Source organism: Citrus sinensis, chromosome 8, assembly GCF_022201045.2.
Source record: "Citrus sinensis cultivar Valencia sweet orange chromosome 8, DVS_A1.0, whole genome shotgun sequence".
Taxonomy (NCBI): domain Eukaryota; kingdom Viridiplantae; phylum Streptophyta; class Magnoliopsida; order Sapindales; family Rutaceae; genus Citrus; species Citrus sinensis.
This window is the reverse complement of record NC_068563.1, coordinates 26,036,913-26,060,546: the sequence shown is the minus strand read 5'-3', so window position 1 is coordinate 26,060,546 and position 23,634 is coordinate 26,036,913. Positions and strand designations below refer to the sequence as shown.

Here is a 23,634-nt window from a genome sequence, read left to right as displayed (position 1 = left end):
CACCACTTTTACCTTGAAGGATGTTCTTTGTGTAACAGCCATGAAAAAGAACTTAATTTCTATTTCTTAATTTTGCATCTCTAATAACGCCTCTGTTAAATTTTTACCATTTTCTTTTCATGTGAAGGATCTTCGTACGGGGGCAATTCTTTTAACGGGCAACACTAAAGATGGAGTGTATGAGTGGCCAGCTGCACAACCTGGATCTTCCCTAATTCTAGCCTTCTCTCATGCCAAAACCACATCATCAACTTGGCATCATTGCTTAGGCCATCCAGCTTTTCCCATTTTAAAACACATTATTTCTAGTTATTAGTTAGATTCCTCTTCACCTTTATCAAAAGAATTTTCCTGTAATGCTTGTCTTAGCAATAAAAGTCATAAGTTGCTTTTCTCCATTTCATCTCTTCACTCAACACAACCACTTGAAATAATTTTTTCTGATGTGTGGACTTCTTCAATTTTGTCACAAGATGTTTTCAAATATTATGTTATTTTTGTTGATCATTTCACAAAATACATATGGTTATACCCCCTCAAAAAGAAATCTGAAGTTCAAGAAGTCTTTAAACGTTACAAAGCCATTGTGGAAAATTATTTTTCAAAAAAAATTATCACTCTCTACTCTAACAATGGGGGCGAATATATGGCACTCAAAGATTATCATTCCCTCCACGGCATTTCCCACTTAACCACTCCACCACATACACTTGAACACAATGGCTACTCTGAACGAAGACATCGCCATATCGTGGAAACTAGCCTCACCTTACTCTCCCATGCTTCACTTCCAATCACCTTCTGGCCTCACGCCTTTGCTACTGATGTCTACCTCATTAACAGGCTTCCAACCACCACTCTAAATTTATCCTCCCCCTATGAATTAATTTTCCACAAAAGTCCCAATTACTCTAAATTAAAAGTTTTCGGGTGCTTGTGTTATCCTTGGCTTTGCCCATATACCTCACATAAACTTAATACACGATCTAAACCTTGTGTGTTTCTTAGGTACTCTTTGTCTCAAAGTGCTTATCTCTACCTTGAACCGTCTACCTCAAAAATTTATGTTTCTTGCCATGTTCAATTTGTTGAATCAGTTTTTCCATACACCTCATTGCACACCACTCTTCCACGTCCCACTTCCAATCCAATATCCACTTGGATTCCTCCTGTACTTACTGTGTCCATTCCCACATCACTCCAGCAGGCAGCCAATACTCCATCTGCAGCTAGCTCTCAAGGATTATCTCTACCCGAGGCTACTTCACAACCAGCTGACCCATCCCCACAACAAGCTCCACCTGCCCGCCAACCATCTCCTCCACATTCACAGCCAACCACCGAACCAGAAATACCAATTCCACCTCCCTCTCAACACAACATGACTACCCGAGCCAAGAATAACATCACCGAACCGATTCAAAAACTCAACCTTCACACCCACAAACCAACTTCCCAAAATACTGCTCCTACATCTATATCACAAACTCTCAAAGACCATAATTGGCATCAAGCTATGTCGGAAGAGTATGATGCCCTTGCTCGTAATGGAACTTGAGAACTAGTTCCCCCTGATGGCATTTCTAATCTGGGTGGTTGCAAATGGATTTTTCGATTTAAAAGACACTTTGATGGTTCTATTGACAGATTCAAAGCTCGTCTTGTAGCCAAGGGATTTCATCAAAGACCGAGTGTGGAGTATCATGAAACTTTCAGTCCAGTTGTCAAGCCTACAACAGTGAGACTTGTGCTTAGTATAGCAGTAAGTAATGGTTGGTCTCTCCGTCAATTGGATGTCAACAATGCCTTTCTTCAAGGCAGGCTCTCTGAAAATGTCTTTATGGCTCAACCACTAGGTTTTATGGACCATGATCATCCTTCATATGTATGTAAACTTCACAAATCCATCTATGGTCTCAAACAAGCTCCCCGGGCTTGGTATCATGAATTGCGTCAGTTTTTACTAGCTTCTGGCTTTAAAAATTCACACTTAGATACCTCTCTTTTTGTTCTTGGCAGCAGCCATCATGTTCTGTATCTTCTTGTGTATGTTGACGATATTATCGTAATTGGCAGCAATGATGCTTTTGTTTAACAGTTTGTTGAATGTCTTGCTCAACGTTTCTCTCTTAAAGATCTTGGTTCACTCTCTTATTTTCTTAGAGTTGAAGTTATTCCTCACCGCCTTGGCATTCTGCTCTCCCAAAAAAGATACATTGACGACTTACTCAAACGAACCAATATGGATAATGCAAAACTTATTCTCACTCCCCTACCGACCAGCTCAGCAGCCATCTCCTTAACCTCAGGCACACCTCTCTCAGACCCCACACCATATCGTGTAGCAGTTGGTAGCCTACAACATCTTTCCTTAACACGCCCAGACAACTCTTTTGCAGTCAATAGAATGGCCCAATTTATGCATCAACCTACCACGGAGCATTGGGTTCTTGTTAAGCGTATATTATGTTATTTGAGTGGCACACTAGACAAGGGACTTCTTCTCTATCGTGATTCTCCCCTCACTCTTCATGGCTTCTCTGATTCACTTCATGCCTTTTCACATGCGGATTGGGCTGGTAATAAAGATGATTACTCTTCTACTAGTGCTTATCTTGTTTACCTTGGGCAGAACCTTGTCTCTTGCAGTTCAAAGAAGCAAAAAACTATTGCTCGTTCATCCACCGAAGCGGAGTATCGTTCTATTGCTGCCACTGCTGCTGAACTTCGCTAGGTTTGCTCTCTTATTTCAGAGCTTGGTCTTGGCTTACCAAATTCTCCAGTGGTCTATTGTGATAATGTTGGTGCTACCCAGTTAAGTTTCAATCCTATTTTTCAGTCTCACATGAAACATGTTGCTGTTGATTATCATTTTATCAGAGATCAAGTTCAATCTGGTCTACTTCGAGTAGCTCATGTCTCCTCTGCTGATCAGCTTGCAGATCTTCTCACCAAGCCACTGCCCACTTCTCAGTTCTTGCTTTTATAGGACAAGATTGGCCTCTCTACTCGTGGCCTATCTTGAGGGGGCATATAAAAGCTGTCACACCTGCTGGTGTATAACAGCCGCTTCAATTCAAATTGGTTTCTTTTGTTTTTTTTAATATAATCCTGATAATAATTTTGTTATATTAAGAATAGGTCAGCTTGATTATTGCTGAAATATAGGAGGAAGTTAGTTTTAATTCATTGTATTATTTATACGTTTTGATCCGAATGGAAAAATACAGTTCATTCAATTATCAATCTCTTTAATATATACTTGGTTATTTTGAATGCAGAGGCTATATTCCTCATGAGTACGCCAGACAAGGTGTATACTCTACCAAATCAGACGTTTTTAGTTTCGGAGTTTTACTTCTACAAATCATAAGTGGAAAGAGGCTTTTAATGTTATGTGGCGTCAATGAAAATTTAAGCATTCTAGAGCACGTAAGTTTCTTCGGCTATAGTAACCTTGAGTACACACATGCGCACTTAATTAAGAAGTATAAATTATGTAACAAGATGGTACTTGATAATTTCAGGCATATGAGTTGTGGAAAGGTGGTAAAGGCATGGAGTTTGTGGATTCATCACGAGATGATACAAATTCCCCTTGTAAATTAATGAGATGTCTGGAGATAGCTTTGTTGTGTGTCCAGGAGAATCCAAACGATAGACCTTCAATGCTGGAAGTTTCCTCAATGCTCAAGAATGAAACCACAAATATAAATACTCCCAAGAAGCCTGCTTTCTCAAAACAAGTTGATGAAATTGGGATTGAACTATTATCCACAACACAATTGGAAAAATGCTCGGCTTATGATGTATCATTTTCGGAGGTGTTAGCTAGATGAATGTTAATGAACACTAATTATGGAGGCACTTTTACAACCCCGCAGGGTAGTTTTTATTTCATCATAAAAGTACACCCTCGTTTAGTGTAATTAATTGCACCTGTTGTTTATAAACCCTTATGCATGCAATCCTAAAAAGCTTGTAGCAACTCGAAATCAATCTCTCTTAATCCTATCTATCAATATTAATACTGAACTGTTAAACATGCAGGCGTGACAAAAAATTATAAAAAGTTCAGTATAATTCAATTCAACATTAGATTTTAAAATTTTACATATATAGAATTTATACATAATAAATTCACTTTAATGAATTAAATAAAATAAAAAAATGATTGTAAATTAATAGAATTAAACAAATTCGAGCTAGGAAATGATAGCACATTCTATAATTTAATAATCAGTGAAACTTTGACTGCGTAAAATTATAGGTTTTACAATATTTGGCCGAATGATTTTCAAGTAGCATTATTTAACTGACCATTAATTTGAGTTTGAATTTTGGAGGAGTCAAAGGGCTAAAAAATCAATTTATACTTTACCCACTCCATACATTTTAAGAAAATATATAGGAAAAAAGAAAATTATTTGTTCAAACATTATTTGATTTTCTCATTAAAGTAAAATATAGGCTACAAATTTGGTGAAGCCGAATCTCACCAAGTATACGGGAGTGGTACTAGATCGGCAAATCGTCTGCGCGCCATTTGTTTCTATGTAAACATTGAGTAAAACGTACATTCGTATAGGCTTTTATACTAAAATGGGAGGGTGGTCTTGATTGAAAATTAAATTACACAAGGAAAAAGGCAAAGGGTCTTAATTGTTTATTAAAATTACAATACTACTAAATCTTATCATCAGGAAGTAACTTAGGTGGTGTTTGGTTTTAAGAAAGGGGAGGAGAGAAGAGGAGAAAAAAAAGAGAGGAATGGAGAGGTGATGAGAGGAAAAAAGTGCAAAAATTAATTGTTATTGTTTGGTTTCAAAATTACATATTTTTTATTTTGACAAATATACCCACTATCTTTAATGTTAATATTGTTAATAAAAAAAACATGAATTAATTTAATCTAGAAATCACCTAATTAAACAAAAAAAATTTATTTTTTTAAATTACAGAATTTGGCCATGGACAGCCGCCACGTTGACCGCCGTTGACCGTCATTGACCTCTGTTGACCGGCGACGTTGACCATCATTGACCGCCATTTTTCATCGCATTAAATGCATAACAATGATCAGAAATCGACGATTCACTCATTGGAAATGTTAATTTTGCAGAAAATGCACTATATAGTTGGAAATATGAGACTTAAAAATTTCCCAACCATTTAAACAAGACTTGAGGTAAATAACAACGTATATTATCATTTTTAACCCCATAGAGTCACAGATCGGCTCATGAGAATTCCATTGATAGCAGTTTTGATGGTAAAGCGCATCCCCGGTGAAATTCCAGCGAGTCTCCTATTACTTTCCGGCGAGTCACTTTACTTTTTTTTTCAAATAAGGTTATCCTATTAATTTAAGAAAATAAATATAAATTACTTGTACTTTAATTTATTTAAAATTGATTTTGTTTAGAGGATAATATTGAAATTTTTGTGTTTAAATAGATAAAGAATTTGAAATCCTTAGTCATTGACAAGGAATACAAATTCTTCAAATTGATGGAAATTAAATTTCAATGGAAATTCAATTCCATTAAACTTGGAATCAAATTCTTTTCCTTTCCCCACTTCTCTACCCCCAAGCAAACATGGCCGTAGCGTATAATTTCTTTTTTTTCCCCTCACCATCCCCTTGTCAGGATGTTTTCCTAACGACAGACTTTCCCTTTCTTACCAAAAAAAAAACTACTCATAGACCATGACATTGCTTCAAAAACACGTCCAAGACTCCGAGGTCATTTAAATACCAACAAAGTCAATACAAAAGGATGAGTCTTCAGCTTCAGAAGTCAAGCTAAGTGGAGGTAAGACGTCATAGCTTAATTTAAGAACTTCAATCTTATCACTTAACAGTTAACATCATGGCAAGAAAACAAACTTTTAGATGTATTACTCTATGGTTCCATCCATGAAATTTGAAGGCAAAATCTAGTGAAAATATTTTCTAACTTGATTCAGTCCATGATCAACGTGTACAAAACGCAAAATCTTGCGAAAATCAAATTTGTCCTCACTCATGAGCGCGATTTGTAGCTTAAACTCCTCCTCACTCATGACGTACTATATAAAATATCGAGTTGACCTAACTTTATTAAATTACAGCTTGTTATTGAGTTGAGTGTTGTTTTGAGCTTATATTATTAACCTAGTAATTAATCTTAGTCAATGTGATATACTTTTTCTATCACCCTGTCACGTGTAGGTTGATCTCTTATCATTCTCCTTGTTAAATTGAAAGGTAGTACAGAGTCACTTGCTCATAACTTGATTTTGATATCGTATAAAGACTTATGAGATAAGCTCATGAGTTGAAAGTTGCCTCAAGCTTGTATTATAGTCCAATAACTAATCTCAATCGCTGTCGTATATTTTCTCCATTACATTGTGTGTGTGTACATATATATGTAATCACATACTAGTTATGCCTCAAAGCAGCTAGGTTCCCACAATGGCATCCAAAATTATCATTCTTGTCCTCCACATTTTTATATTTTCAGAATCGCTTCCTGCAAGAGCACAAACTTTAATCAAGGTTGGTTACTGGGATTCAGGCGATGGATTCCCCATTTCAGATGTAAATTTTGCTCTCTTCACTCACCTTATGTGTGGTTTTGCTGATGTCAACTCAACCACCTACGAGCTCTCTTTATCACCTTCTGATGAAGAACAATTCTCCAACTTCACAGACACAGTCAAAATAAAGAACCCATCAATCACTACACTTCTTTCCATCGGAGGTGGAAATAATCCAAACTATTCAACTTATTCTTCCATGTCGGCCAGCTCTTCTTCCAGGAAATCCTTTATCGACTCCTCAATAAAAATAGCAAGACTTTATGGCTTTCAAGGCTTAGATCTGTCTTGGAATTCGGCAAACACAAGCCGGGATAAGTACAATATTGGCATTCTCTTTAAAGAGTGGCGAGCTGCCGTAGATTTAGAAGCAAGAAATAACTCGAGCCAATCACAGTTGATTTTGACGGCAAAGGTCGCACATTCACCACTCTCAACAGCAGCAGCTTATCCAGTCGACTCGATAAGACAATACTTGAATTGGGTTCATGTTATGACTACTGGATACTCAAAACCTACGTGGACAAATTTTACTGGTGCTCATGCGGCTCTGTATGATCCAAATAGTGTCTCCAATACTGAATACGGAATCACGGAATGGATTGAGGAAGGGTTATCGGCTGATAAATTGGTTTTATGTTTGCCTTTCTATGGATTTGCATGGACGCTTGTGAAACCTGAGGACAATGGTATTGGTGCAGCAGCAACAGGACCAGCTTTGTATGATGACGGCCTTGTGACTTATAAGGAAATCAAGAATCACATCAAGAACTATGGGCCTAATGTTCGAGTTATGTACAATTCAACTTATGTGGTGAATTACTGCTCGATTGGGAAGATTTGGTTTGGTTTTGATGATGTCGAGGCCGTTAGAGTGAAGGTTTCATATGCCAAGGAGAAGAAGCTACGTGGTTACTATGTGTGGGAAGTTTCCTATGATCATTATTGGATGCTTTCTCGAGCTGCAGGTAAGCAAATGAAAAGCCTCACTCACTGCCTGCTACCCATTCGATCACTTCTCTGCATAATGACTTCAATTAACATCTTTATTTGACCATCAATGGTTAACTAACACAAAGTGATTTGACTTTTTAGCGGAAGAGGATAATAAGAATCGGCAAAATAAGCGGCTATTATGGGCAATTGTTTTGCCTATAACTGCAGCTTGTATTCTTCTAATAGGCTTTTTGCTGTATTACTTCTGCTGGATGAAAACCCTCAAATTAAAAGGTAACTTCTTCTACACGGGATTAGGAATATTTTTACTTCTATTCCATTTAACACAGATGAAGTGGGGAATTTACTTAAATTAGCTTTCTTTCTCTTGGTTGATATTAATTGGACCGTAATTGACTCAGCCAAAGCATCAAAGGACAGCGCAAATAGCCAAGCAGATGCTGGAGATTTTAACCGCACTGATCCTGATCTCAGAGAGTATAGCTTGGCTGATATTGAGGCGGCCACGGATAGATTGTCAATTGAAAATAAGCTCGGGGAGGGTGGATATGGTCCTGTTTACAAGGTTATGTATCGGTAGCTTGGTTATCTCTCAGCCTATTAATTAATTAGTGCAAGCTACGTGTGTGTGTGTGTGTGTGAACACATTGTTTTTTTTTAAAAATATTTTGGAGGGTGTTTGCAGGGTGTATTACCTGATGGACAAATAATAGCAGTGAAGAAACTCTCGAAGACATCCACACAAGGATTTGAGGAGTTCAAGAATGAGGTTATGCTTACTGCAAAGCTTCAACACTTAAATCTCATCAGAGTTTTAGGTTTTTGCATTGACACGCAGGAACATATGCTCATCTATGAGTATATGCCAAAACGAAGCTTGGACTATTTCCTTTTTGGTATGTGCTTAACTGCTTAACTTCTAATTTATTCTCCGAATGCTAATGGTGTTGCGTCCGACTATAATTATATTTGATGTAGATCCCATCCGAAGGCTTATTTTGGATTGGAAAAAACGTATTCATATCATTCAAGGAATTATTCAGGGGCTTCTCTATCTCCAAGAATATTCTAGATTAACAATTATTCATCGAGACTTAAAAGTTAGTAATATTTTGTTGGATGAAGATTTGAAACCTAAAATATCAGATTTTGGCTTGGCTAGAATTTTTGCAAAAGATGATCTTGAAGCAAAAACAAATCGAATTGTTGGAACACAGTAAGTATATATTTGTCTATTTTTTTCCGACTTGTCTTTAATATTATTGTCGAACCTTTACCAATCAACTTAATCTTTTACGTCAAATAGTTTTAGTAATATTTGTAATTACTCGATACTACAGAGGCTATATTCCTCCTGAATATGTTGGAAGAGGAGTCTACTCCACTAAATCTGATGTCTACAGTTTTGGGGTTTTGTTTCTACAAATTATAAGTGGAAGAAGACTTTTCATTCGATATGGTCAAAATGAAAATCTAAGCCTTGTAGAGTATGTAAGTTTCTTCATAACCCCCTTTTTAATACACACTGAATCAAAACATTATAGTGCTAATTAATTGAATGTAACTCAACAACATATTTGATGTTTTCAGGCATACGAGTTGTGGAAGGATGGGAAAGGCATGGAGTTAATGGATCCGTCATTAGATGATACGCATTCCTCATGGAAATTATTGACATGTCTGCAAGTAGCTTTGCTATGTGTTCAGGAGAACCCAAACGATAGACCTTCTATACTGGAAATTTCTTCGATGCTCGAAAATGAGAATACAGCTGATATAATGACTCCAAAGAAGCCTCCGAGTTTCTCAAACAAAGCTTTTGAAGACGAACAAAACAAAACCACGATTGGATTGCAAATATGTTCAAGCAATGATGTAACAATTTCACAAGTGGTAGGTAGATGAACAATTGATCTATGCTAGCTCTTGGCCAGCTGCTAGTGACTGCTGCAGTTGTTTAATTTGCCAACTAAATAATGAATTACTCTCTTGAGGCTCTATTAGTAAACAGTTTGTATTGTATTAATTAATGTAACGTAATATCACTAACTACATCTATAAACTCTTAAGAGTTTGTAATTTTATTGATATCATTTTCATAACTCTTAAAGACCATTCATTTGCTTAACATAATATTTTTGGGTTTTGAAAAACAATACCCGTTTTCCTGTTTCAAAAGAATTGACTTTCAAGGTCATCAACACAATAATATTGTATATTGCCATCCTTTTTCGCAAATAGTTAAACAAATTATTATTTTTCTTAATTAAGGTGATAATATAAGGGAAAAAAAATTATTATCAGTAACGAAAAATAAGGCTAGTGTATGCTTTTAGTCCAATGCTTCGGTCTTACTTCTATGCAATGCGAATTGGACTTTGTTTTGCTCATTGTATGGAGAATGATTTTTCTTCTGATCAGTGCCGAAGAGCTTTCATCTTTTACCAATAAAAGACTTTTTCTTTTCTTTTTTTTTTCGCCCCCACTAATGCACATGGTGTATTTGATTTCTTAATATTGCATCTAAGGTAAGTTTAACATGCCCTCTATGTGAAATTAGAAACTCAAAAGTAGGCCACAAAATTGAAATATAAATTAAAGCTAGAGTTTACACATGGGAGAAATCGAACATGAGTTTAAAACTTAAATTTAGTGGCGCTATCAGGAATTTAATGTCACAAGGGCGAAGCTCAAATTGTAATGTAATTTTAAGAAAAAAGTTAAATAAATAATAAGTACCAAAATCTAAATTCATTAGAATATTTCATTCAACGCATTTACAGATGTTTCGAAGTATTTTCATATGTTGAAAATTTAAGGATAATCTCATTATCAAAACTATAGTATGGGAGTTAAATTATTTTTTTTAAACGTAAACTTAATTCTTTCATCTAAGAGAAATCCCAAAAAAAAAAATTAAAGAAGTGATAATCAACCAAGAGTACTTATATAAGTAATTTGATCAGAAAATTGGTAATAAGCTTCTAGAGATTGTTTAATTTTTTTAGAGATAAAAAGAGTAGTGAAGTGTGAAGAATTAGAGAAAAGAGGAGTAAAAAATTAGAGAAGAAAAAAGTAAAAGTGTATACAATAGGTGTGCTAACTGTTAGGCTAGAGACATCAAGCATTGTTTTAACACGTAATTTTTTTATATATATTTTTAAAATTTAAGAGAGGTATTTTTGGTGTTTAAAATCAATAAAGAGGATATGTTTAAAATGCACATAAAATAATTTTAAAGAGCCCATGTGGGGCACTACATAACGCCTCCCATATACAGTCATATCCATAAGAAGAGAGAAACTTATATGTGGCTAGCGCACCATGGCATAACCAATCACATAAGACGTCTCATTTGGCGGATCACACGGATTGGGACCCATAAAATAAATGCCAAACAATTAATTATTTGATAATTTTTTATAACTAAATTTCTTCTTTCAAATTCCTATTTCTACTTTTATTTTACTCAAAGCATAAACTTGAACAAATGTAATCCAAAGGTTCTCCCTCATGGAATATGTGGATTTAATTTGAAGGTTTTATTGAATCATCATAATTCTAGTATGAATCTGAAGTTTCAATTGGTTCATACAGTCTTAACGAGAAAATTTTTATGAGTTATAAAGAAAACCAAACCAAAGTAAAGAAAAAAAGTAACGTTATATTACATACAACTCAAAATAACAAGTTAATAAAGTAGATAAAAAATTCAAAAGGCTTGTAATGATCAACATAAAGATAAGTAAGTCGACTTGATTTTTTAGTATTCTAAGCAGAGCCACAAAGAATAACATCGAATTGATTTCTTATCATTCTAATTATAACCATAAATAATAAAATTTTGATTAATTATTCGGCAGTCATTTATAATTAAAAATTTATAACTGACACTTCGAGGACTCATATAATCTTGCTCAATCCCACCCCAGTTTTTCTCCTGTGAAAAGGACTGCTAATGCGTTATGAATGAGATAGCGTCTTATGGTCCAAACAAAGCCATCCAAAATTCCGAATCCAACTGATATCAATAAAGCCAAAATTCTTTTTCACAGTCAAATGACACCCCCAAGAACTGTGTGTAAGCCAAGCAGTCGCCAGAAGTACTGACTGCTTGATAGCACTCACCACCATTCTTCACTCTCTCGAGTCAAGTCAATTTAACTTACGCAAATCCAACTATTTTTCTCCGCGCAGCATCGGGAATGCTACTGTCCGCTACAAATTATTGGCGAATTTGTCCTTCACGCGCCTAATACTGCGAGTGGTAATTAATCTCCCATGGTTAGTGTCTGTCGGTGCGATTGAGCAAGCTTGATAAACTGGAGAATTCAGACAATTGGACGCGGTTGGTATATCGGATTATCGATTATCAAGGCATGTGCGGAAGAAAATAATTGTCATGTTTGCGTTCCCCCCCTTTTCTTTAATCTTTTCTCTTCAATGAGAAGGAAATGTTACCACTTGATTCCGTTTATCTGCATCAATTACATAAATTTTTATTTTCTAATGGTTATTAATTGATATTTTTTATATCTTATACTAAAAGTAATGATTTTTAGTTTACTATAAATTTGCTGTTACTTTTACATCGATGGTCGACGCATGTATGTGATGCATGTATATATAACGTGTACATATTATTGGAAGTTTTTAAAAGGGTAGAAAATACAGTGTTTTTGTTGTGTCCCCTGTGTTAAAGAGAGACATCACCATGCTTATTGTGTAAGAGAGATTGTAACATCTTTCAAGTTTTTTGGTTTGATATTCTGGACGAAAACGGTTTGCCGTTTATTGAGAAAACGGCTAACCGTTTAAGTCCAGACAGCATGTTTTCTGTTCTGGGTGAAACAGCGTACCGTTTATGGAGAAAACGGCTAACCGTTTAACTCCAGAGAGCATGTTTTATGGTCTAGAGAAAACGGCTCACCGTTTATGGAGAAAACGGCTAACCGTTTAAATCCAGAGAGCATGTTTTATGATCTAGAGAAAACGGCTCACCGGTTATTGAGAAAACGGTTAACCATTTATGTACAGAGAGCAACGTATTTGACATTCTGGAATAAAACGGCTCACCGTTTATTGAGAAAACGGTGAACCGTTTATTTCCAGAAAGGCGTCAACTAGAAACGGTTGATAAGCTTGTGTTGATCGTTGCAAATTCAAACCAAAAGAGTTTTTTAAAGAAGTACCATTTCGAATGGTTGCATTCTTTTGAATTAACATCTTCTTCATAAAGGAAACATATACAATTAAAAAAAAAATCAGATTTTTGCAGGTTTCATATATGTTTTGGAAATATAATCTTATTTGCTAGAGATTGTATTCAAGATTTGATATATCTTGGGGGTAATTTGCCATTAAAACTCTATAGCAAACCAAGATTGGTGAGGGCAAATAAAACCTTAAAGGAAAGTGTGCAAACACGTCTCAAATCCTAAGAAATATTCATTGTTCTTTGTCTCCATATTCTTATTATTATCTAACATATTGTGCTTGTAGCTAACATACATCTTGAATTAAGCCACTTAAGATTGGGATGAATTTACAATTTCATCTCTATCTCCATGTTGGACCAAGAATAAAATAAGTCTAATAAGGCCCATCTAATAAATTTCCTCCCAATCAAGCCCACGAAGTGATGGACAAATGACCTAGAATGATCCTTCTAAGTAATAAGATTTCAAAGCCCAAAAGGAGCCAATGTCCTAGATTCCTATCCTAAGACAAATCACCTAGGATAAATCAACTAGGTGGCAAGGATTTAAAGTCCAAAACGTGCTGAGGTTCTAGGCTCTTATCCTAAGACAAACCTACTAAGTGTGAAGGCTCTTATGATCCCAAGGTCTTAGTAAAAATAACCTAAGGATAGAACATTTCTTCCTCTAATTTGTAGACAAGTTTGTATATCCATGTGTCAATCCACATGGGCTCTAGAGGACAAGTATTGCCAAATGTCACAAGAACAATGATATTTGTCATCGAAATAACTAGGACCCAAGTCAAATCAGTTTGGTCGATAAATATGTCTTTCATTCTCATCAAAAGGTAAGACAAAAAAGAGACTCAAAAGGGGAAAATGCGAACTTTTTCCCTCTAATCTTTCTCTTTCTAAATTCATATTTCCAAAAGTCCGATGACTGACTTGACCGTCGGAGGGTTTACGCCGGCAAAGCCGGCCCTCTGATAATTTTCTTGTGTTTGTAGAGTATCACAAGACAAGGACCTTCTGATTGCCTAAGGAAGTGGACTCAGAAGAGTATATACAAAGGCCCATAAAGATCAGCCCAAAGAACGAACTCACCATCATAAGTTGGGACAAAATTTGCACCAACACTCCACTTATTTCCTTAAACATAAATTACACGCTTTTGGATATTCTTGTAGCTTGCTTTCTGAATTCCTTAATATCAATCTACATTTGACTAAAATTCCCCTTTTTCTATGTACTTGGATTTGTCCACGGTCTTTAGTCTCTAATAGTCCACGATCTATGATCTCTAAAGTCCGTATCTCTAGTCCCTTTGGTCCATGATTTATAATCTCATAACTCATGCTCTCATTGTCTACTATGTCTATGTTTGGAAGGTAGGATTGAAATAGATTATTTTTTAGGATTAGATTGAATTATATATAATATTGTACTTCTTCATAAAGATCGAAAGTTATATCCTTTAATTTTCGGAGCATAACATTTATTTTATGTATTAAATATCGAAGCAAATAATTTAATATAATAATCTTGAAATAATATAACAAGAAGAATAAATAGTTAAAACCTACAAGATTTGTTCAAAAGTCATATGAGGACATCAGTTCATATACACCACAAAATAATCACAAAATGATAAAGTGACAAAATTGTTATAACATATTTAATAGCAAAATGAATTGTGCTAATATTTTATATTATTATTTATGTTATTGTTAATTTTAGATTAATATTATTGAAATTTATTCGTATTTAAATATTTATTATTTGTTATATTAAATTATTTAAAAATAATTAATTTTGATATATTAATTATATTACAATAATTAAATAGTGTAATATTATATTATATTTTATATATTTTAAAGTATTTATTATTAATCATATTAAATTATAAATTTATTAATAAATTGTGATTTAAAAATAAAAAAATAATATTATATTATAAATTAAAAATTATATAATTATTCATTTTTATTATTATTAAGTAAAAGTTAAAGTTAAAGTAAAAGTGAAAAAAAAAAAAACAATCGGGTTTGAGCTACTGCAGGTGTTCCCACATTAGAAAAAAAAAAAGGACAAGCTAATGCGGGAACACCCGTAGTAGCACGCCTCCCAATACCCAATCCCAATAAGCCTCAATTGTTTCCAAACATGTTATTGGTTTAAATTAATGCTGAGCCCACACTTAATGCTATGCAATACCACACACCAAACACACCCTAAATCATTGCTCCAAACACACCCTAAGTGTATAATTTCTTTTTTTTTCCCTCACCATCCCGTTGTCAGGATGTTTTCCTAACGACAGACTTTCCCTTTCTTACCCAAAAAAAAAAAAAAAAAAATCTACTCATAGACCATGATATTGCTTTAGAAACACGTCCAAGACTCCGAGGTCATTTAAATACCAACAAAGTCAATACAAAAGACCGAGTCTTCAGCTTCAGAAGTCAAGCTAAGTGGATGTAAAACGTCATAGCTTAATTTAAGAACTTCAATCTTTTCACTTATCATCATGGAAAGAAGACAAACTTTTCGATGTATTCCTCTATGGTTCCATCCATGCAATTTGAAGGGAAAATCTTGTGAAAATATTTTCTAACTTGATTCAGTCCATGATCAACGTGTACGAAACGCAGAATCTTGAGAAAATCAAATTTGTCCTCACTCACAAGCGCGATTTGCAGCTTAAACTCCTCCTCACTCATGACGTACTATATAAAATATCGAGTTGACCTAACTTTATTAATTTACAGTTTGTTATTGAGTTGAGTGTTGTTTTGAGCTTATGCGTGTTAATTTTTTATTAAAATTACAATATTATTGAATCATACCCTCAAGAAGTAATTAAGTGTATGATATTTTTTTTCCTCTTGCTATTCTCTTGTCAGGATGTTTTGCTAACGACAAACTTTCCCTGTCTTAACCCCAAAAAGAATCTACTCATAGTCATAGACAATGACTTTCCTTCATAAACACGTCGAAGACTCCGCGGTCATTTATATACCGACAAAGTCAAAACAAAAGGATGAGTCACCAGCTTCAGAAGTCAAGCTAAGTGGATGTAAAACGTCATAGCTTAATTTAAGAACTTCAATCTTTTCACTTATCATCATGGCAAGAAGACAAACTTTTCGATGTATTCCTCTATAACTCCATCCATGCAATTGGAAGGAAAAATCTTGTGAAAATATTTTCTAAGTTGATTCAATCCATGATCAACGTGCACAAACCGCAAAATCTTGTGAAAATCAAACTCGGCTCGATTTGTAGCTTAAATTCCTCCTCACTCATGACGTACTATATAAAATATCGAGTTGACCTAACTTTATTAAATTACAACTTGTTATTGAGTTGAGTATTGTTTTGAGCTTATATTATTAACCTAGTAATTAATCTTAGCCAATGTGATAAAATTTTTCTATCATCCTGTCACGTGTAGGTTGATCTCTTATCTTTCTCCTTGTTAAATTAAAGGTAGTATAGAGTCACTCGTTCGTAACTTGACTTTGATATCGTATAAGATATCGTATAAAGACCTATGAGATAAGCTCATGAACTGAAAGTTGCCTCAGGTTTGTATTATAGTCCAATAACTAATCTCAATCGCTATCGGATATTTTCTCCATTACATTGTGTGTGTACATATATACGTCATCACATACTAGGTATGCCTCAAAGCAGCTAGGTTCCCACAATGGCATCCAAAATTATCATTCTTGTCCTCCACATTTTTATATTTTCAGAATCGCTTCCTGCAGGAGCACAAACTTTAATCAGAGCTGGTTACTGGGATTCAGGCAACGGGTTCCCCGTTTCAGATGTAAATTCTGCCCTTTTCACTCACCTTATGTGTGGTTTTGCTGATGTCAATTCAACTTCCTATGAGCTTTCTTTATCACCTTCTGATGAAAAACAATTCTCTAACTTCACTGACATTGTCAAAATAAAGAACCCATCAATCACTACACTTCTTTCCATCGGAGGTGGAAATAATCCAAACTATTCAACTTATTCTTCCATGGCGAGCAATCCTTCTTCTAGGAAATCCTTCATTGACTCCTCAATAAAAATAGCAAGACTTTATGGCTTTCAAGGCTTAGATCTGTCTTGGCCTCATGCAAACACAAGCTGGGATAAGTACAATATTGGCATTCTCTTTAAAGAGTGGCGAGCTGCCGTAGATTTAGAAGCAAGAAACAACTCGAGCAAATCACAGTTGATTTTGACGGCAGAGGTGGCATATTCACCACACTCAACAGCAGCAGCTTATACAGTCGACTCGATAAGACAATACTTGAATTGGGTTCATGTTATGACTACTGAATACTCAAACCCTATGTGGACAAATTTTACTGGTGCTCAAGCGGCTCTGTATGATCCAAATAGTGTCTCTAATACTGAATACGGAATCACGGAATGGATTGAGGAAGGGTTATCGGCTGATAAAATGGTTTTATGTTTGCCTTTCTATGGTTATGCATGGACGCTTGTGAAACCTGAGGACAATGGTATTGGTGCAGCAGCTACAGGACCAGCTTTTTCTGATGACGGCCTTGTGACTTATAAGGAAATCAACAATCGCATCAAGAACTATGGTCCAAATGTTCAAGTTATGTACAATTCAACTTATGTGGTGAATTACTGCTCGATTGGGAAGATTTGGTTTGGTTTTGATGATGTCGAAGCCGTTAGAGTGAAGGTTTCATATGCCAAGGAGAAGAAGCTACGTGGTTACTATGGGTGGGAAGTTTCCTATGATCATTATTGGATGCTTTCTCAAGCTGCAGGTAACCAAATGCAAAGCCTCACTCACTACCTGCTGCCCATTCGATGACTTCTATGCATAATGACTTCAATTAGAATCTTTATTTGACCATCAATGGTTAACTAACACAGAGTGTTTTGACTTTTCAGCTGAAGAGGATAATAAGAATCGACAAAATAAGCTGCTATTATGGGCAATTGTTTTGCCTATAACTGCAACTTGTATTCTTCTAATAGGCTTTTTGCTGTATTACTACTGCTGGATGAAAAACCTCAAATTAAAAGGTAACTTCTTCTACACGGGATTAGGAATATTTTTACTTCTATTCCATTTAACACAGATGAAGAAGTAGGCAATTTACTTAAATTTGCTTTCTTTCTCTTGGTTGATTTTAATTGGACCGTAATTGTCTCAGCCAAAGCATCAAAGGACAGCGCAACTAGTCAAGCAGATGCTGGAGATTTTAACCGCAATGATCCTGATCTCAGAGAATATAGCTTGGCTGATATTGAGGTGGCCACGGATGGATTTTCAATTGAAAATAAGCTCGGGGAGGGTGGATATGGTCCTGTTTACAAGGTTATGTATCGGTAGCTTGGTTATCTCTCAGCTTATTAATTAATTAGCGCAAGCTACGTGTGTGTGTGTGAACACAGTGCTTTTTTTTAATAAATATTTTGGGGGGTGTTTGCAGGGTCTATTAGCTGATGGACAAATAATAGCAGTGAAGAAACTCTCGAAGACATCCACGCAAGGATTTGAGGAGTTCAAGAATGAGGTTATACTTACTGCAAAGCTTCAACACGTAAATCTGATCAGAGTTTTGGGTTTTTGCATTGACACACAAGAATATATGCTCATCTATGAGTATACGCCAAAACGAAGCTTAGACTATTTCCTTTTTGGTATGTGCTTAACTGCTTAATTTCTAATTTATGTGCCTCAATTTGCATTACTCGTCTCCAAATGCTAATGGTACTAACCGTCCAACTATATTTATATTTGATGTAGATCCCATCCGAAGGCTTATTTTGGATTGGAAAAAATGTATTCATATCATTCAAGGAATTATTCAAGGGCTTCTCTATCTCCAAGAATATTCTAGATTAACAATTATTTATCGAGACTTAAAAGCTAGTAACATTTTGTTGGATGAAGATTTGAAACCTAAAATATCAGATTTTGGCTTGGCTAGAATTTTTGTGAAAGATGATCTTGAAGCAAACACAAATCGAATTGTTGGAACACAGTAAGTGTATATTTGTCTATTATCGTCTGACATGCCTTTAATATTATTGTTGAACCTTTACCAATCAACTTAATCTTTTATGTCAAACACTGACATTTGTAATTACTTGATACTACAGAGGCTATATCCCTCCTGAATATGTCGAAAGAGGCATCTACTCCACTAAATCTGATGTCTACAGTTTTGGGGTTTTGCTTCTACAAATTATAAGTGGGCGAAGACTTTTCATTCCATCTGGTCAAAATGAAAATCTAAGCCTTGTAGAGTATGTAAGTTTCTTCATAACCCCCTTTTTAATACACACTGAATCAAAACATTATAGTGCTAATTAATTGAATGTAAGTCAATAACATATTTGATGTTTTCAGGCATACGAGTTGTGGAAGGATGGGAAAGGCATGGAGTTAATGGATTCATCACTAGATGATACGCATTCCTCATGGAAATTATTGACATGTCTGCAAGTAGCTTTGCTATGTGTTCAGGAGAACCCAAACAATAGACCTTCTATACTAGAAATTTCTTCGATGCTCGAAAATGAAAATACAGCTGATATAATGACTCCAAAGAAGCCTGCAAGTTTCTCAAACAAAGCTTGTGAAGATGAACAAAACAAAGCCACGATTGGATTGGAAATATGTTCAAGTAATGAAGTAACAATTTCACAATTGGTTGGTAGATGAACAATTGATCTATGCTAGCTCTTGGCAAGCTGCTAGTGACTGCTGCAGTTGTTTAATTTGCCAACTAAATAATGAATCACTCTCCTGAGGCTCTATTAGTAAACAATTTGTATTGTATTAATTAATGTAATGTAATATTACTAACTACATCTATAAACTATTAAGAGTTTGTAATTTTATTGATATCATTTTCATAACTCTTAAAGACCATTCATTTGCTTAACATAATATTTTTGTGTTTTGAAAAACGATACCAGTTTTCCTGTTTCAAAAGAATTGACTTTCAAGGTCATCAACACAATAATATTGTATATTGCCATCCTTTTTCGCAAATAGTTAAACAAATTACTATTTTTCTTAATTAAGGTGATAATATAAGGGGAAAAAAAATGTTATCAGTAACGAAAAATAAGGCTAGTGTATGCTTTTAGTCCAATGCTTCGGTCTTACTTCTATGCAATGCGAATTGGACTTTGTTTTGCTCATTGTATGGAGAATGATTTTTCTTCTGATCAGTGCCGAAGAGCTTTCATCTTTTACCAATAAAAGACTTTTTCTTTTCTTTTTTTTTCGCCCCCACTAATGCACATGGTGTATTTGATTTCTTAATATTGCATCTAAGGTAAGTTTAACATGCCCTCTATGTGAAATTAGAAACTCAAAAGTAGGCCACAAAATTGAAATATAAATTAAAGGTAGAGTTTGAACATGGGAGAAATCGAACATGAGTTTAAAACTTACATTTAGTGGCGCTATCAGGAATTTAATGTCATAAGGGCGAAGCTGAAATAGTAATGTAATTTTTAAGAAAAAAGTTAAATAAATAATAAGTACCAAAATCTAAATTTATTAGAATATTTCATTCAACGCATTTACAGATGTTTCGAAGTATTTTCATATGTTGAAAATTTAAGGATAATCTCATTATCAAAACTATAGTATGGGAGTTAAATTATTTTTTTTAAACGTAAACTTAATTCTTTCATCTAAGAGAAATCCCAAAAAAAAAAATTAAAGAAGTGATAATCAACCAAGAGTACTTATATAAGTAATTTGATCAGAAAATTGGTAATAAGCTTCTAGAGATTGTTTAATTTTTTTAGAGATAAAAAGAGTAGTGAAGTGTGAAGAATTAGAGAAAAGAGGAGTAAAAAATTAGAGAAGAAAAAAGTAAAAGTGTATACAATAGGTGTGCTAACTGTTAGGCTAGAGACATCAAGCATTGTTTTAACACGTAATTTTTTTATATATATTTTTAAAATTTAAGAGAGGTATTTTTGGTGTTTAAAATCAATAAAGAGGATATGTTTAAAATGCACATAAAATAATTTTAAAGAGCCCATGTGGGGCACTACATAACGCCTCCCATATACAGTCATATCCATAAGAAGAGAGAAACTTATATGTGGCTAGCGCACCATGGCATAACCAATCACATAAGACGTCTCATTTGGCGGATCACACGGATTGGGACCCATAAAATAAATGCCAAACAATTAATTATTTGATAATTTTTTATAACTAAATTTCTTCTTTCAAATTCCTATTTCTACTTTTATTTTACTCAAAGCATAAACTTGAACAAATGTAATCCAAAGGTTCTCCCTCATGGAATATGTGGATTTAATTTGAAGGTTTTATTGAATCATCATAATTCTAGTATGAATCTGAAGTTTCAATTGGTTCATACAGTCTTAACGAGAAAATTTTTATGAGTTATAAAGAAAACCAAACCAAAGTAAAGAAAAAAAAGTAACGTTATATTACATACAACTCAAAATAACAAGTTAATAAAGTAGATAAAAAATTCAAAAGGCTTGTAATGATCAACATAAAGATAAGTAAGTCGACTTGATTTTTTAGTATTCTAAGCAGAGCCACAAAGAATAACATCCAATTGATTTCTTATCATTCTAATTATAACGGTAAATAATAAAATTTTGATTAATTATTCGACAGTCATTTATAATTAAAAATTTATAAGTGACACTTCGAAGACTCATATAATCTGCTAAACGGCAGTTGATACGGTACATCTGCCCCCACCCCAGTTTTTCTCCCGTGAGAAGGACCGCTAACACATTATGGATGAGATAGCGTCTTATGGTCCAAACGAAGCCATCCAAAATTCCAAATCCAACATGATATCAATAAAGCCAAAATTCGTTTTCACAGTCAAATGACACCCCCAAGAACTGCGTGTAAGCCAAGCAGTCGCCAGAAGTACTGACTGCTTAACAGCAACCACCACCACCATTCTTCACTCTCTCGAGTCAAGTCAATTTAACTTACGCAAATCCAACTATTTTTCTCCGTGCAGCATCGGGAATGCTACTGTCCGCTATAAATTATTGGCGAATGTGTCCTTCACGCATCTAATACTACGAGTGGTGATTAATCTCCCATGGTCAGTGTCTGTCGGTGCGATTGAGCAAGCAATTAGACGCGGCTGGTATATCGGATTATCGATTATCATGGCATGTGCGGATAAAAATAATTGTCATGTTTGCGTCCCCCCCCCCCCCCCCTTTTTTTTTAATCTTTTCTCTTCAATGAGAAGGAAATGTTACTACTTGATTCCATTTATCTGCATCAATTACATAAATTTTTAATTTCTAATGGTTAAAAATTGATATTTTTTATATCTCATACTAAAAGTAATGATTTTTAGTTTACTAGAAATTTGCTGTTGCTTTTACATCGATGATCGACGCACGTATGTGTGATGCATGTATATATAACGTGTACATATTATTGGAATTTTTTAAAAGGGTAGAAATACAGTGTTTTTGTTGTGTCCCATGCGTTAAAGAGAGACATCACCATGCTTACTGTGCTTGTAGCTAACATACATCTTGAATTAAACTACTTAAGATTGGGATGAATTTACAATTTCATCTCTATCTCCACTTATTTCCTTAAACATAAATTACACGCTTTTGGATATTCTTGTTGCTTGCTTGCTGAATTCCTTAATATCAATCTACATTTGACTAAAATCCCCTTTTTCTATGTACTTGGATTTGTCCACGGTCTTTAGTCTCTAATAGTCCACGATCTATGATCTCTAAGGTCCGTATCTCTAGTCCCTTGGTCCATGATTTCTAATCTCATAGTTCATGCTCTCATTATCTACTATGTTTATGATTAGAAGGTAGGATTGGAATAGATTATTTTTTAGGATTAGATTGGATTATATATAGTACTGTACTTATTTAGTAAAATGTCGTAGAGGATTATGTTAAATCTTATTTAATAAAGATAAATAACCATTTAAATACTGTAATTATTTTAAATAATATTACTAATTGTTGAATTTAATATTTAATATTAGTGTAAATTCTTATTTTTAATAGTCAATACTATTTTAAATAAACTATTGAATAGAATTTTGGTATTGTATCTTATATTAAACACTAGTGTTAAATAAATTTTGATATTCAATATAATATAAATTTATATTATATTATATTATATAATAACAAACAAAGAAGCTTTGCAACGGCAAGCCAACTGTATTTTTTCATTTCATTTATTGAATATTTATACAAAACAAAAATATATATATATGGACTTTTAGTTTGGTTCAATGCATCCAATGGACTTTCACAATTGCCCACTGGCCCGAGTTTTGGGTTGTCGAAGAGAATGACTTTTCGTCAAAGAAGTGCCAAAGAGCCCCAACCTTACATAACTTACTAGAAAATCAAAAATAGACCATTTGGTTTAATCCCCCGTAAATGGAGAACGAGAACAATTCTCTCTCTTATCAAATGAGAGTAAATTTCACTGTTATTAGTGGAAGTCTGTGAGTTATGCTCCATAAATGTTTGGGTATATTTTTACTGTATAGATATAGTGATGTAGAATGGTTGTATAAGATAAATAGAATATTTTTTAAGATCATAACTTAATCTATATGCGTCCATTTAAGATATATAATATATTATTTGAAGTTTGCAGCGAGATGAATCTAGTCCAATAATGATACGCGTATCGGCCCCTTGGTTCGGCTAGAAATTTCATTTCTTTCATGGTCATTGTGCAAGTTTCAGTTACTTTCTTTTTTTTTTTCTATTGTTTTCAGGATTTTTTTAAATATAAGATTTAAGTGCTATTTGTTTTGTTTTCTTATTTCCGTTAGTAAAATTTTATTATGTAATAATAATTCGGGTTT

General features: G+C 34.3%; 2 protein-coding genes across 2 annotated transcripts in view; both read left to right on the top strand.

Annotated features, from left to right (window-relative positions):
• The first annotated feature begins 6,301 nt into the window (after positions 1–6,301).
• Positions 6,302–23,634, top strand: part of LOC102610714 (uncharacterized) — a 90,677-nt gene continuing 73,344 nt past the window's right edge. The window contains exons 1-2 of the mRNA XM_052432796.1: positions 6,302–7,553; positions 17,675–17,809. Of these exons, the coding sequence (XP_052288756.1) occupies positions 6,461–7,553; positions 17,675–17,809 (1,228 nt within the window). The 5' untranslated portion in view covers positions 6,302–6,460. The remainder of the gene's footprint in view (positions 7,554–17,674; positions 17,810–23,634) is intronic.
• On the top strand, positions 8,459–9,657 carry LOC127899143 (G-type lectin S-receptor-like serine/threonine-protein kinase At1g11330). The gene is made up of 3 exons (XM_052432171.1): positions 8,459–8,758; positions 8,883–9,033; positions 9,133–9,657. The coding sequence occupies exons 1-3, from the start codon at positions 8,478–8,480 to the stop codon at positions 9,445–9,447; spliced, it is 747 nt and encodes a 248-aa protein (XP_052288131.1). The 5' UTR covers positions 8,459–8,477; the 3' UTR covers positions 9,448–9,657.